The following is a 16,525-nucleotide window of genomic DNA, read 5'->3' on the forward strand; positions in this document are numbered from 1 at the left end:
ATTGTTCTCATGGTTTCATGCATAAGCACTAGTAATTACCAACCTTTCATGATACACTTCTATTTTTACCCACATCTGTCCGTGCCTGATTTCCTTTCACTCAAATATTGCAAGTTTATAAGGAGGTAATACTGAAAGTTGATTTGTGAACAAAATAATATAGTGAGTGTAGGAGATTGATGAAATTATGTTTATATACATGCATGATTACAAATTGCAGTCTGTGCTTTACTGAAAATAATTCATGAAATTTTATTGAATGGGTTCTTTAAATAGATAAATCAACTTTTAGCAAGACCATTTGGTCCCAGTCAATATATATTTGTGATGATTGAGTGCATTTTTATTGTTATGGTATCTAGGACATACATGGTAATACAAAACTGCTCTTGTTATTTATTAGTTATTTCATGTTTTTCACTTACCTTGATAATTATGTTGTCCAGGATACGCAAAATTATTTTTTTCCATATAGCTATATGGACCACCCGTGGACTAGAAAATTATTTAGTCTGGCATTGCTTATGTCCCAAGGTTGCTGTATCAGGAAGTTTAAGCTGTGAAATCTTTGCAAACAGTTTTATGTACTTTGTCAGATTCCATGAGCATATATAAGTTTCCTCTATTGTAGTAATTGGTAGGCAGCCAACAACCAGGAAGGTATATTACCAGTACTACCCACCTGGGTATCAGGAGGGTTAGTGACATCTGCTTAGTGAGCCAGCATTTTAGTGGTTGTCAAGTTACACTCCTCTGTTTTTTCTTTCTATCTCACTAACATGTAGACTACTGGCATTCTGTCCACAAACATACAATATCTCTTGTCTTATATAACACTTGACAACACTTAACTCACGCAGCTCCTTCTTCATAACTAGATTTTCCTGCGGTGAGCGCTGTTCGCTAGCCCTGCCTTTTGGCAAAATGGTAGGAGCAGTAAATAGAAGTAGTAGGTAAGAACATTTAGGCAGGATTATTAGGTAGAAATATTAGATAGAAGCAGTTGGTAGGAGCATTAGATAGAAGTAATCATTAGGAACATTAGATATAAGCTTCTGCAAACACTGCACTAGACTTACCTTCTGCCAGTGGCCTGTTAAGGGTGAGGTGCTAAAGGCTTAGAAGCAACACTGGAGCTCTTTAGTTATGGAGGCTTTTTTGCCGTGACCACTCTTTAGAGGGAGTTCAAGTTGGAACAGGGGTTAGAGATGTGGATAGATAGCACCTCTCCCACTTTCAGTTTGAATTTATGATTTTTACAGAGTTCATTGTTTTGAATGTCAGGGGACTCTTTTATAAGGGACACTGCATGTATGATGGTCATTAGCTATGATATTGAAAACCAAATATGCTAGTATTCTTGAATATTGTAAAGACAGGCACATTTTTAGTTGTACTGTATTAACTTTAATATTGAGCCTGTTATACAGAGATATAAGAATAATGCAGTGTGCAGAACATTGGAAATTTGAATGGTTAAGAAAAGATTTTCTTCAGTTATTGTTCTTCAGGATAGAATGTCATGGTTATTAAAGATGCTGTCTTTTCTTCTCCTTATTTCAGAACTGTATGGGTTTGATATTTTAATTGACAGTCAGTTAAAGCCATGGGTATTGGAAGTCAATCTTTCCCCATCCTTGAACATTGATCAACCTCTAGATTTGAAAATAAAGTCAGCTATGCTTGCAGACCTCTTTTCACTAGTTGGCATTCAACTGGTGAATCCTTCTACAGCTAAAATGTCATCACGTCCATCTGTTTTCCGCAAATTGCCATTTTTGGTAAGTAATGCAAATTATTCTTGATTTTTCAGCCATTTCTTTCACATTATCATTATTTTGTTCAGGTTGTTAATTTGATCAAGATTTAGTGATGCATTTTGTTGTGTGGAACCACTGCATTCCTTTTTATGTCAGTGTTCATTCTCAACCATTGATCAGGCTCAATGGATTTGAGCAATATGGGAAGTAATGTAAAGTTATCACTAAAAAGAAGAAATGAAAGGTTTGGTGTCAAGGGGAGGTTTGGGTTTAACTCTATGTAAAATTATTTTTTTGCTAATTTTGTAAAATTTAGGATACTTGGATCCAATAAGATATATCTTCTGAAACTCATCATCAATAAACTTTGGATTGCATATACATAATGCCTTAAGGAGCATAGACTGGAATGATGTTAATTCAACTCTGTCTTGTTGTGCTGAGCAATAATGGATGTATGAGCATACATTGGTAGGTTTTCTGTATATGTGAAACTTAAACATGTTTCCATCCCTATGGATCATGCATTCCTAAAAATGGTTACATACAGTTATTTTCAATTTCTAAAGTAAAGTTTACATCTTTTGACAAGTCCATGCATATATGGCAATGAAAGAGACAAAGATGAAAACTTTTGATCAATGAACCATCACCTTTCAACAACAACAACAATTCTTTGTTAGAATTATTGTTCATTGCATCTAGAGGATTCTTACTGAGTTTATAGTATGCTGTATCTTGAAAGATAATGGTTCTTTAATCAAATGTTTTTCATCTATGCCCCCTTCATTACCATATATGTATGGACTTGACACAATATGTAAACCAGGTTTTCCAGCAAGACCCATAGTGAGTTCAATGGGCTCCATCACATATAAATTTTCAAAGTGGTTAGTTTCTTTATTGAGCTCTTTAGTGGGTAAGATATTAAATTCTGATAATCATGAGCAATGTAGATTTAGTTAACAAACTTGATATCATTATTGGTTTTTATTTCGAACTGGTCAGCTTCTTTGATGTTTCATTTCAGTTAACAAAAGTTCAAGTTGATGACCTCTTAGAATATTTAGTTGATGTCTTGGTTAATATTTGTTTACCTGTTTCAAAGTCTGTTTTCATTGAATTGATAGAATTGTTATAAAAGATTGTGTATTTCAATTTAATGGATAATACTGTGCTCAGAAAATTGGTCTGGCAGTGGGTACCCCTCTTGTACCGGTATTAAGTAATCTTTACATGGAACTCTTTGACACAAAGTTACTAAAGGATAGCTTACCCTCAAATGCAATTTGGTTTAGGTATGTAGGTGATGTTTTTTGTGTTTGGCCAGCAAATGAAAATTGAAATTCAGTTTTGTGGCAGGAAATGATGTATGTAGATTGATACCATTGGCATCCTGATGTGTAAGCAACGAACATCACTGGTAAAATAGGTTTAACTTATATTGCTGCACCTAACATTGCATTGTCTAGGGATGCACTTCTATTGTAAACAGAGGACTTACTTTTTACAACTACTGTATAGATGGTGAAACTTTTGGATTATACAGCTGTTAGATGAAGTTATTTGTGTTTACTTATGTTGGATGGTAAGTCTCGGGGTTTTGGAGGTATTTGATAGTGAGGCTGTTACTATACACAATTGGTTGATAAGATAGTTGATGTACTTATTTCTGAAATGATGAAGCTACCACTTTCTCTGTTGTCAATGATGTGTCTGTTGGTGCATGAATTGGTTTCAATCTGTATTATCATGTAATCCTTGGTATTCAAGAATAGCCTAAGGTTTTAAAAAGGAATAAGTTGTTGGATGTATGTCATGTATTAGGTAATTAGTTGTTTTACTTTATTTGATTAGGGGTATGAGTTCAAGTGTGTGAAAGGGTAAAGGATAGGGAAAACTAATACAGGAAATATTGCTGCAAATGCATAGATTTAATGAGATTATTTTTTTTTATTATACTTAACCCGTCTCATGCGTTAGCGAGGGCGCGCAAGGAAACAGACGAGGAATGGCCCAACCCACCCACATACTCATGAATATACATAAACACCCACACATGCACATATACATACATATATACACATACATGTACATATCCATACTAGCTGCCTTCATCCATTCCTGTCGCCACTCAGCCACATACGCAATAGCATCCCTCCCTCCAGCAAGGCAGCACCAGGAACAGACAAAAAAGGCCACATTCGTTTACACTCATTCTCTAACTGCCATGTGTAATGCACCGAAACCACGGCTCCCTTTCCACATCCAGCCCCACAGACCTTTCCATGGTTTACCCCAGGGACAACACATACCCTGGTTCAATCCATTGACAGCATGTCGACCCTGGTATACCACATTGTTCCAATTCACTCTATTCCTTGCACACCTTTCACCCTCCTGTATGTTCAGGCCCCGATTGCTCAAAATCTTTTTCAGTCCATCCTTCCACCTCCAATTTGGTCTCTCGCTTCTCCTTCTTCCCTCCGCCTCTGACTCACATATCCTCTTTGTCAATCTTTCTTCACTCATTCTCCCCATGTGTTCAGACCATTTCAACACACCGTCTTCTGCTCTCTCAACCACATTTTTTAATTTTTTAATGTGATGTATTCAGTAAAAGAAGTAGCATGAAATATATTTGATAACCTTTCTACTAGAACTCCTTTGTAAACTGTACTCATTCATTTGTTCTGTGCAACTTTATCCTCATGTTTTTAGTATGAATGAAAATCCCTTTGTGAAGTACAGATAAAATTTAAGAAAAGTTATAAGTATATTATGAGAATCACATGGTTCTTATGTGGAGAAGATTTAAAGTTCTTTGTGTAAAAACAAGATTCTGTTTTGATTCTGTTTGAGAGCAGTCTTTAATGGGAATAGAATTCATATTGATGACCACTCTTTGGTTTATTATGAATATACCTGTTGTTGAAAAACCTTTAGAATTATTGATCATGAGATATAGCCAGTTTATTTGAAAGTTTGGTGCTTAAACACTGAGAACCACAGAAGTTGAGTTTACTTTTTGTGTTGAAATATATTTTCTGTCTTTCATCATGTTTGTTGTGTCCTACATTCTGCCCCGGGTGATGCTTTCACAATCATCTACAAATGCATCAGTTTGAATGGGATATTCATGTTATGTTGGATACTGTAAAAGTTATTGTATACTGTTATATATTGATATGTGAAATCTACATTATTTCTTTTGTGTATAGTGAATATAGTTCTTTTCATCTGTGCAACCAGAATACATAATGAAATGTGAAGTTAATGTACTTTGTCTTTTAGCGTTATTCAACAGATGCTTATGAAAGAAACCAGTATGCACGGGGTGGCCCAATTGTTCCAAGTGCAGAGGAGCTGCGCATTGTTCGACAAGTTCGTGAAGAGTATGAACGAAAAGGTGGATGGGCACGTATATTTCCCACTCCTGATTCATGGGCATTGTATGGTGGGCTCCAGGAATATGATAGCCCATTGAATTTAGTCCTTCATTATCATCTTTATCCACATATTCCTCGTACTAATAGGTAATCTTGGAATATTAATGTAAACATTGACACCTGTTTGATGTACCACATTACTTTTCTTGAGTTTTGTTCCATTCGTAAAATTAGAACTGGAAATTGTGAATGTGTTTAGATATATTTGGAGTATAGTTTGGTAAGGGTGGTATTAAGAAACCTGAAGTTGAAAATGTTTAAAAGAAAGTAGAGTGAAAGTATAGATTATGCAATACCCAGTACAGTGAAAGAAGAAAGTGTACTGAACAGTGTTATAAATATGGAGGGAGAAAGACTGGAAGAGGTGAGAGAATTTAAGTAGTTAGGAGATATCTTGGGTAAGTTTGGTGATATGGAAGGAGAGAGAATATAGAGATTAGTACTGGGTAGAAGAGTCACTTGGTCCCTCAGTATGATAATGAAGGGTAGAGGTGTAAGTGTTGAAGTGAAGAAAGGATTAAGGGACAGCATGGTCCTCCTGACCCTCTTATGCAGCCATATCATGGACAAGAAATGAGTCACAGAGGTCAAGAATCCAGGCTTTGAAAATGAACTGTTTGAGGGAAGCATGAGAAAGCCCACTTCTTATTCCTATCTGTAGGAACAGTACCAGCATCAAAGGCTCTATGGCAGTCAAAGAATACACAGTCTGTCTATCCCTCGTTTTGATCTAATATAGAGCCCGCTCTGTTGTAGAAGTCTGGAGGGTTAATTATGTGAGACTTCCTTTCAAAAAAAAAAAGAAAACTGTGTTTCTCAATTACAATTTTCTTCTTTGCTCAAGTAGTCATTTATTTGGTTTGCAATTATCTTTTCCAGTCTTTTACAAACCACACTTTTTAGTGAGACTGGCCTTTGGTTCATCTTTCTTATGGCGTTTGGTTCATCTTTCTTAAGTATAAGCAAAACATTTTTTTTCTCTTCCACATCTTTGAAACTACCTCTTTCAGGAATGAGTTGTTGAACAACATTTTTATTAGTCTAGCAAGTGTCTCCATGCATTCTTACACCACATATAGATTTCTTGAGGACCTTAGATTGATTTTTTTTTTTTCTTCTTTTTTGCTTTGTTGCTGTCTCCCGCGTTTGCGAGGTAGCGCAAGGAAACAGATGAAAGAAATGGCCCAACCCACCCCCATACACATGTATATACATACGTCCACACACGCAAATATACATACCTACACAGCTTTCCATGGTTTACCCCAGACGCTTCACATGCCCTGATTCAATCCACTGACAGCACGTCAACCCTGGTATACCACATCGATCCAATTCACTCTATTCCTTGCCCTCCCTTCACCCTCCTGCATGTTCAGGCCCCGATCACACAAAATCTTTTTCACTCCATCTTTCCACCTCCAATTTGGTCTCCCACTTCTCCTCGTTCCCTCCACCTCTGACACATATATCCTCTTGGTCAATCTTTCCTCACTCATTCTCTCCATGTGACCAAACCATTTCAAAACACCCTCTTCTGCTCTCTCAACCACGCTCTTTTTATTTCCACACATCTCTCTTACCCTTACGTTACTTACTCGATCAAACCACTTCACACCACACATTGTCCTCAAACATCTCATTTCCAGCACATCCATCCTCCTGCGCACAACTCTATCCATAGCCCACGCCTCGCAACCATACAACATTGTTGGAACCACTGTTCCTTCAAACATACCCATTTTTGCTTTCCGAGATAATGTTCTCGACTTCCACACATTCTTCAAGGCTCCCAGGATTTTCGCCCCCTCCCCCACCCTATGATCCACTTCCGCTTCCATGGTTCCATCCGCTGCCAGATCCACTCCCAGATATCTAAAACACTTTACTTCCTCCAGTTTTTCTCCATTCAAACTTACCTCCCAATTGACTTGACCCTCAACCCTACTGTACCTAATAACCTTGCTCTTATTCACATTTACTCTTAACTTTCTTCTTTCACACACTTTACCAAACTCAGTCACCAGCTTCTGCAGTTTCTCACATGAATCAGCCACCTTAGATTGATATGGGTTTTAATAATGTGATGATGTCATTTTTATGAATTATCGTATATTCCAAGACTTCATCCTCCTCTCAACTAGATGATGATGATGCATTATTTTCCTCTGCAGTGGAAACTCTTTTGAATATATCATTCAACCCCTCATGTATTTCCTTGCCACCTTCAAGAATTCATCCTCTAAGTTCCATGGACTAATTAAGTGGTCTTTTTTTGTTGCTGCTTTTTTGAAAATCTCTCTACTCCTGCTTCTTTTTTTGAAAATCTTTCTGCTCCCTCCTCCTTACTTCACAGTACCCATTCTTTGTTTTACTGTACCTTTCTTTTGATGGCTGGCTGCATTGTCTTGTATCTCTTTCATAGTATGTTCCAGAACTCACTTGCTTTATGACATCTCTTGTTGAACCATTTTTCTTTCCATACATTTTGATCCTCCTCCTCAAATGTCTATCAGAAGTACCTATTTTCTGACCCCTTCATGGTAGATTTAATTTTTTCCATACATATTCTCCATTTCCCACGTTAGCGAGGTAGCGTTAAGAACAGAGGACTGAGCCTAAGAAGGAATCCTCACTTGGCCTCCTCTGTTCCTTCTTTTGGAAAAGTAAAAACTGGAGGGGAGGATTTCCAGCCGCCACTCCCTCTCTTTTTAGTCACCTTTTATGACATGTAGGGAATACATGGGAATGTTCATTCTCACCCATCCCCAGGGATAAGTTGATTTAATAAAACCTTCAGTAGAAGTGGTCCATTTTCTTATTATAGAGCTCCCCTACCCTGTCATTACTCACAGAGAACTTGATCAGTTCCACATCGTTGCCTCGACTGTACTTCTTTGCTTCCTGTGCCTCCTCTCTTTCCCCCTTTACATCTTTCACTACCACGTATTCAAAAACATTCTCTTCAAGACTACTCTTTCCAATAGGAGTGTCAAACTTCATATGTTTTGTTTCCATACTAAAATGTTTAATGATGAGGTCAAGAAGAAATGATATATCATCCCCCCGAGTTCTCATAGGTTCTCTGACATGTTGATGCAGGAAGTTCTCCAGTGTACTTTCAAGGAATTTGTTTTTCCATGACACAGCATATCCATGGGGATCTGAATTCTTATCTCTTTCCTAGTAACTGACATCCCCCATTATCTGTACTTTACCAGCCAACCTCTGCATAGTGGCAGCACCATAGGGCCCTGCTGTCACTTTTTGGCTTCGGAAGGGCTGGCAAATTGTGAGGGATTTGCAGACTGTTTTTTGATTGCTGTGGACCATAGTTATATTTCATGGTGAGAAAGAATATTTTGTCTTACGGCCTTTGTAATCATAATTTGTGACCCAAATGTTGATTTTGATAACCTGAACATGAAATGAAGTTTTGCTACTTTATTTTTGCCATGGTTTGGTATATTGAAAGAAATGTTTTGTTTTATGAAAAAAGAAAATGCACTGAATACCTAAAGATATTTATAGCCTAACTGGTTATTCATGTTCCTCATGGATGAATTAAATAAATTTTTTTACAATCTCATTAAGCTGTTCCTCAAACTTTGTAGTGATGCTGGATCAGTGCTATAGAAATGGCAGAGTGGCTCCCGGTCGAACATCAGGTGTGTCTAGCAGTGGTTTAGCATCTTCCTTAGAACGTCTCACCTGTTATGAGCGTGCTTTGTTATTCATGTTCCTCATGGATGAATTAAATAGATTTTTTTACAATCTCATTGAGCTGTTCCTCAAACTTTGTAGTGATGCTGGATCAATGTTACAGATATGGCAGAGTGGCTCCTGGTCGAACATCAGGTGTGTCTAGCAGTGGTTTAGCATCATCCTTAGAACGTCTCACCTGTTATGAGCGTGCTTTGCCTAAAGGTCTTGCTTTCTTCAAGAACAAGAAAAACTTGGGTAGGTTACAACACCTTTCTATGAGTACAGCTGTATTTCATTCAAAGTATGTTCATTCACGATAAAGCTCATGTTTGGCATTAGTTTGCACTTGTTCAGCTTACAGCTTGTAGTTTATTTCAAGGCTGATATATATATATATATATATATATATATATATATATATATATATATATATATATATATATATATATATTATATTATATAAATAGATATATAAATAATATATAAATAAACTGAAAGTTGATGGAGAGAGATGGGTGATTATTGGTGCATATGCACTTGGGCATGACAAGAAAAATCATGAGAGGCAAGTGTTTTGGGAGCAGCTGAATGAGTGTGTTAGTGGTTTTGATGCACAAGACCGGGTTATAGTGATGGATGATTTGAATGCAAAGGTGAGTAATGTGGCAGTTGAGGGAATAATTGGTATACATGGGGTGTTCAGTGTTGTAAATGGAAATGGTCAAGAGCTTGTAGATTTATGTGCTGAAAAAGGACTGGTGATTAGGAATACCTGGTTTAAAAAGCGAGATATACATAAGTATACGTATGTAAGTAGGAGAGATGGCCAGAGAGCATTATTGGATTACGTGTTAATTGACAGGCGCGCGAAAGAGAGACTTTTGGATGTTAATGTGCTGAGAGGTGCAACTGGAGGGATGTCTGATCATTATCTTGTGGAGGCGGTGAAGATTTGTAGGGGTTTTCAGAAAAGAAGAGTGAATGTTGGGGTGAAGAGGGTGGAGAGAGTAAGTGAGCTTGGGAAGGAGACTTGTGTGAGGAAGTACCAGGAGAGACTGAGTACAGAATGGAAAAAGGTGAGAACAAAGGAGGTAAGGGGAGTGGGGGAGGAATGGGATGTATTTAGGGAAGCAGTGATGGCTTGCGCAAAAGATGCTTGTGGCATGAGAAGCGTGGGAGGTGGGTTGATTAGAAAGGGTAGTGAGTGGTGGGCTGAAGAAGTAAGATTATTAGTGAAAGAGAAGAGAGAGGCATTTGGACGATTTTTGCGGGGAAAAAATGCAAATGAGTGGGAGATGTATAAAAGAAAGAGACAGGAGGTCAAGAGAAAGGTGCAAGAGGTGAAAAAGAAGGCAAATGAGAGTTGGGGTGAGAGAGTATCATTAAATTTTAGAGAGAATGAAAAGATAGAGATGCTCTGTGGAAGGTATTAAGAATATATGGTGTGGGAGGCAAGTTGTTGGAAGCAGTGAAAAGTTTTTATCGAGGATGTAAGGCATGTGTACGTGTAGGAAGAGAGGAAAGTGATTGGTTCTCAGTGAATGTAGGTTTGCGGCAGGGGTGTGTGATGTCTCCATGGTTGTTTAATTTGTTTATGGATGGGGTTGTTAGGGAGGTGAATGCAAGAGTTTTGGAAAGAGGGGCAAGTATGAAGTCTGTTGTGGATGAGAGAGCTTGGGAAGTGAGTCAGTTGTTGCTCGCTGATGATACAGCGCTGGTGGCTGATTCATGTGAGAAACTGCAAAAGCTGGTGACTGAGTTTGGTAAAGTGTGTGAAAGAAGAAAGTTAAGAGTAAATGTGAATAAGAGCAAGGTTATTAGGTACAGTAGGGTTGAGGGTCAAGTGAATTGGGAGGTAAGTTTGAATGGAGAAAAACTGGAGGAAGTAAAGTGTTTTAGATATCTGGGAGTGGATCTGGCAGTGGATGGAACCATGGAAGCGGAAGTGGATCATAGGGTTGGGGAGGGGGCGAAAATCCTGGGAGCCTTGAAGAATGTGTGGAAGTCGAGAACATTATCTCGGAAAGCAAAAATTGGTATGTTTGAAGGAATAGTGGTTCCAACAATGTTGTATGGTTGCGAGTCGTGGGCTATGGATAGAGTTGTGCGCAGGAGGATGGATGTGCTGGAAATGAGATGTTTGAGGACAATGTGTGGTGTGAGGTGGTTTGATCGAGTAAGTAACGTAAGGGTAAGAGAGATGTGTGGAAATAAAAAGAGCGTGGTTGAGAGAGCAGAAGAGGGTGTTTTGAAATGGTTTGGGCACATGGAGAGAATGAGTGAGGAAAGATTGACAAAGAGGATATATGTGTCGGAGGTGGAGGGAACGAGGAGAAGTGTGAGACCAAATTGGAGGTGGAAAGATGGAGTGAAAAAGATTTTGTGTGATCGGGGCCTGAGCATGTGGTATACCGGGGGTTAACGTGCTGTCAGTGGGTTGAATCAGGGCATGTGAAGCGTCTGGGGTAAACCATGGAAAGCTGTGTAGGTATGTATATTTGTGTGTGTGGACGTATGTATATACATGTGTATGGGGGTGGGTTGGGCCATTTCTTTCGTCTGTTTCCTTGCGCTACCACGCAAACGCGGGAGACAGCGGAAAAAAAAAAAATGTTCTGGAAGGAGGTAAATAAAGTGCGTAAGACAAGGGAGCAAATGGGAACTTCAGTGAAGGGGGCTAATGGGGAGGTGATAACAAGTAGTGGTGATGTGAGAAGGAGATGGAGTGAGTATTTTGAAGGTTTGTTGAATGTGTTTGATGATAGAGTCGCAGATATAGGGTGTTTTGGTCAAGGTGATGTGCAAAGTTAGAGGGTTAGGGAAAATGATTTGGTAAACAGAGAAGAGGTAGTAAAAGCTCTTGCAGAAGATGAAAGCCGGCAAGGCAGCGGGTTTGGATGGTATTGCAGTGGAATTTATTAAAAAAGGGGGTGACTGTATTGTTGACTGGTTGGTAAGGTTATTTAATGTATGTATGATTCATGGTGAGGTGCCTGAGGATTGGCGGAATGCATGCATAGTGCCATTGCACAAAGGCAAAGGGGATAAGAGTGAGTGCTCAAATTACAGAGGTATAAGTTTGTTGAGTATTCCTGGTAAATTATATGGGAGGGTATTGATTGAGAGGGTGAAGGCATGTACAGAGCATCAGATTGGGGAAGAGCAGTGTGGTTTCAGAAGTGGTAGAGGATGTGTGGATCAGGTGTTTGCTTTGAGGAATGTATGTGAGAAATACTTAGAAAAGCAAATGGATTTGTACGTAGCATTTATGGATCTGGAGAAGGCATATGATAGAGTTGATAGAGATGCTCTGTGTAAGGTACTAAGAATATATGGTGTGGGTGGCAAGTTGTTAGAAGCAGTGAAAAGTTTTTATCGAGGATGTAAGGCATGTGTATGTGTAGGAAGAGAGGAAAGTGATTGGTTCTCAGTGAATGTAGGTTTATGGCAGGGGTGTGTGATGTCTCCATGGTTGTTTAATTTGTTTATAGATGGGGTTGTTAGGGAGGTGAGTGCAAGAGTTTTGGAAAGAGGGGCAAGAATGAAGTCTGTTGTGGATGAGAGAGCTTTGGAAGTGAGTCAGTTGTTGTTCGCTGATGATACAGAGCTGGTGGCTGATTCGGGTGAGAAACTGAGAAAAGAAGAAAAGAAGAAAGCTGAGAGTAAATGTGAATAAGAGCAAGGTTATTAGGTACAGTAGGGTTGAGGGACAAATCAATTGGGCGGTAAGTTTGAATGGAGAAAAACTGGAGGAAGTGAAGTGTTTTAGATATCTGGGAGTGGATTTGGCAGTGGATGGAACCATGGAAGCAGAAATGAATCATAGGGTGGGGGAGGGGGTGAAAGTTCTGGGAGCGTTGAAGAATGTGTGGAAGTCGAGAACATTATTTCGGAAAGCAAAAATGGGTATGTTTGAAGGAATAGTGGTTCCAACAGTGTTATAGGGTTGCGAGGCATGGGCTATGGATAGAGTTGTGTGCAGGAGGGTGGATGTGCTGGAAATGAGATGTTTGAGGACAATATGTGGTGTGAGGTGGTTTGATTAAGTAATGATATGGTAAGAGAGATGTGTGGTAGTTAAAAGAGTGTGGTTGAGAGAGCAGAAGAGGGTGTTTTGAAATGGTTTGGTCACATGGAGAGAATGAGTGAGGAAAGATTGACTAAGAGGATATATGTTTCAGAGGTGGAGGGAACGAGGAGAAGTGGGGGACCAAATTGGAGGAGGAAAGATGGAGTGAAAAAGATTTTGAGTGATCGGGGCCTGAACATGCAGGAGGGTGAAATGCATGCAAGGAATAGATGTGGTATACTGGGGTCGATGTGCTGCCAATGGATTGAACCAGGGCATGTGAAGTGTATGGGGTAAACCATGGAAAGTTGTGTGGGGCCTGGATGTGGAAAGAGAGTTGTGGTTTTGGTGCATTATTACATGACAGCTAGAGACTGAGTGTGAATGAATGTGGCCTTTGTTGTCTTTTCCTAGCGCTACCTCGCGCACATGAGGGGGGAGGGGGTTGTTATTACATGTGTGGCGGGGTGGCGATAGGAATGAATAAAGGCAGACAGTATGAATTATGTACATGTATATATGTATATGTCTGTGTGTGTATATATATGTATACGTTGAGATGTATAGGTATGTATATTTGCATGTGTGGACGTGTATGTATATACATGTGTATGTGGGTGGGTTGGGCCATTCTTTCATTTATTTCCTCTCGCTACCTCGCTAACGCGGGAGACAGCGACAAAGCAAAATAGATGAATATAAATAATAAATATATAAATGCAGATAATGTATGTGAAGCATAATTATATTAAGTATATTAAGGAAAATTTGATGATGAATAGGTTATTAGTGTACATGTAATTTGTGTAAAGAACAGAGTTTTAGAGTTTTTATTACATGTAAGAAGTAATTGATACAGTAGAATGAGACATACTAGTTTTTACTGTATGAAAAGAGATGAAGGGTAAAATAGATCCCTGAATTACAGAAAGTTGGAAAATAGGTGGACAGATTAGAAAGGGTAGCAAGTGGTGGGATGAAGAAGTAAAGTTGATTGTGAAAGAGAAAAGAGGTGTTTGGATGTTACTTGCAAGGCAGGAGTGCAAGTGACTGGGAGATGTATAAAAGAATGCAGCAGTAGGTCAAGAGAAAGGTAAAAGGGATGAAAAAGAGTGTAGATAAGAGTTGTGATGAGGAAGTATCAGTAAATTTTAGGGAAAATAAAAAGATGTTTTGGAAGGAGATAAGTAATGTGCATAAGACAAGAGAACAAATGAAAACATTGGTGTAGAGGGAAAATAGGGAAGTAATATCAGGTAGTGATGAAGTAAGAAGGAGATGGAGCGAGTATTTTGAAGGTTTGTTGAATGTGTTTGATGATAGAGTGGCTGATATAGGATGTTTTGGTTGGGGTGGTGTGCGAAGTGAGAGGGTTAGGGGGGAATGGTTTAGTTAAGAGAGAAGAGGTAGTGACAGCTTTGCAGAAGATGAAATCTGGCAAGGCGGTGGGTTTGGATGGTATTACAGTGAAATTTATTAAGAAAGGTGGTGACTTTGTTGTTGATTGGTTGGTAAGGTTTTTCAGTGTATGTATGGATTATGGTGAAGTGCCTGAGGATTGGCAGAATGCATACATAGTGCCATTGTACAAAGGGAAAGGGGATAAAGGTGAGTGTTCGAACTACAGAGGCATAAGTTTGTTGAGTATTCCTGGGAAATTATATGGGAGGGTAATGATTGAGATGTGAAGGCATGTACAGAGCATCAGAGTGGGGAAGAGCAGTGTGATTTCAGAAGTGGTAGAGGATGTGTGGATCAGGTGTTTGCTTTGAAGAATGTGTACGAGAAATACTTAGAAAATCAGATGGATTTGTATGTAGCATTTATGGATCTGGAGCAGGCATATGATAGGGTTGACAGAGATGCTTTGTGGAAGGTCTTAAGAGTATATGGTGTAGGAGGTAAGTTGCTAGAGGCAGTGAAATGTTTTTACCAAGGATGTAAGACAGATGTACGAGTAGTAAGACAAGAGAGTGATTGGTTCCCAGTGAATGTCTGTCTGCAGCAGGGGTGTGTGATATCCCCATGGTTGTTTTATTTGTTTATGGATGGGGTTGTTAGGGAGGTAAATGCAAGAGTTTTGGAGAGATGGACGAGTATGGAGTCTGTTAGGTATGAGAGGGCCTGGGAAGTGAGTCAGTTGTTTGCTGATGATACAGCTTTAGTGGTTGATTTGAGTGAGAAACTATAGAGGTTGGTGACTGAGTTTGGTAAAGTGTGTGAAAGAAGAAAGTTGAGATTAAATGTTTATAAGAGCATGGGTACTAGGTTCAGCAGGGTTGATGGACAAGTAAATTGGGAAGTAAGTTTGAATGGACAAAAACTGGAGGAAGTGAAGTGTTTTAGATATCTGGAAGTGGACTTAGCAGCAGATGGAACCATGGAAGTGGAAGTGAATCACAGGGTGGGGGAGGGAGTGAAGGTTCTGGGAGCATTAAAGAATGTGTGAAAGGTGAGAACGTTATCTCAGAGAGCAAAAAATGGGTATACTTGAAGGAATAGTGGTTTCAACAATCTAATATGGTTGCAACTGCTATTGTATGGTTGGAACCACTATTCCTTCTAACATACCCACTTTTGCTCTCCAAGGTAATGTTCTCACCGTCCACACATTCTTCAACGCTCCCAGAGCCTTCGCTCCCCCCAAACCTGTGACTCACTTCCACTTCTATGGTTCCATCTGCTAGTAAATCCACTCCCAGATATCTAAAACACTTCACTTCCTCCAGTTTTTCTCCATTCAAACTTACCTCCCTGTTAACTTGTCCCTTAACCCTGCTGAACCTAATAACCTTGCTACCTTGCTCTTATTCACATTTACTCTCAGCTTTCTTCTTTCACACACTTTACAAAACTCAGTCACCAACTTATGCAGCTTCTCACCTGAATCAGCCACCAGTGCTGTATCATCAGCGAACAACACCTGACTCACTTCCCAAGTCCTCTCATCCATAACAGACTGCATACTTGCCCTCTCTCTCTAAAACTCTTGCATTCACCTCCCTAACAACCCCATCCATAAACAAATTAAGCAACCATGGAGACTATGCACCCCTGCTGCAAACCGACATTCACTGGGAACTAATCACTTTCCTCTCTTCCCACTCATGCACATGCTTTACATTCTCGATATATGTGTGTGTGTGCATGTGTATATGAGTGGATGGGCCATTCTTTGTCTGTTTCCTGGTGCTACCTCGTTGATGAAGGAAACTGCAATCAAGTATAATTGTATAATGATGGTAATGGGTGTATGCTATGTAAAAATAAGAATCCTTCATCATACAGTATAATACAGTAATTTGATGTCTTGATCAAGATATAACTTTACATATGTTATCAATGACTGAAGAGTGCTTTAATTTTCTGTATCCTGCTTACTGTTAAAGCATTGCTATGTACATTTAAGTTTTCTTTAAGTTTAAAGTTCAGTATTTAACAGATCTGATAGGAATGTCTCACCTGCTACAAGCTGCTTTACCCAAAGGTCTTGCTTTCTTCAGGAACAAGAAAAACTTGGGTAGGCTACAACACCTTACCAT

General features: G+C 39.1%; 1 protein-coding gene across 1 annotated transcript in view; it reads left to right on the forward strand.

Annotated features, from left to right (window-relative positions):
* The window catches only part of LOC139761490 (tubulin polyglutamylase TTLL5-like), a 75,586-nt gene extending 66,322 nt beyond the window's left edge, over window positions 1-9,264 (forward strand). Inside the window, exons 8-10 of the mRNA XM_071685752.1 lie at window positions 1,564-1,781; window positions 5,055-5,296; window positions 9,036-9,264. Coding sequence (XP_071541853.1) covers window positions 1,564-1,781; window positions 5,055-5,296; window positions 9,036-9,234 — 659 coding nt within the window. The 3' untranslated portion in view covers window positions 9,235-9,264. The remainder of the gene's footprint in view (window positions 1-1,563; window positions 1,782-5,054; window positions 5,297-9,035) is intronic.
* The last annotated feature ends 7,261 nt before the right edge of the window (window positions 9,265-16,525 follow it).

The sequence above is a fragment of the Panulirus ornatus genome, chromosome 40, assembly GCF_036320965.1.
Source record: "Panulirus ornatus isolate Po-2019 chromosome 40, ASM3632096v1, whole genome shotgun sequence".
Classification (NCBI taxonomy): domain Eukaryota; kingdom Metazoa; phylum Arthropoda; class Malacostraca; order Decapoda; family Palinuridae; genus Panulirus; species Panulirus ornatus.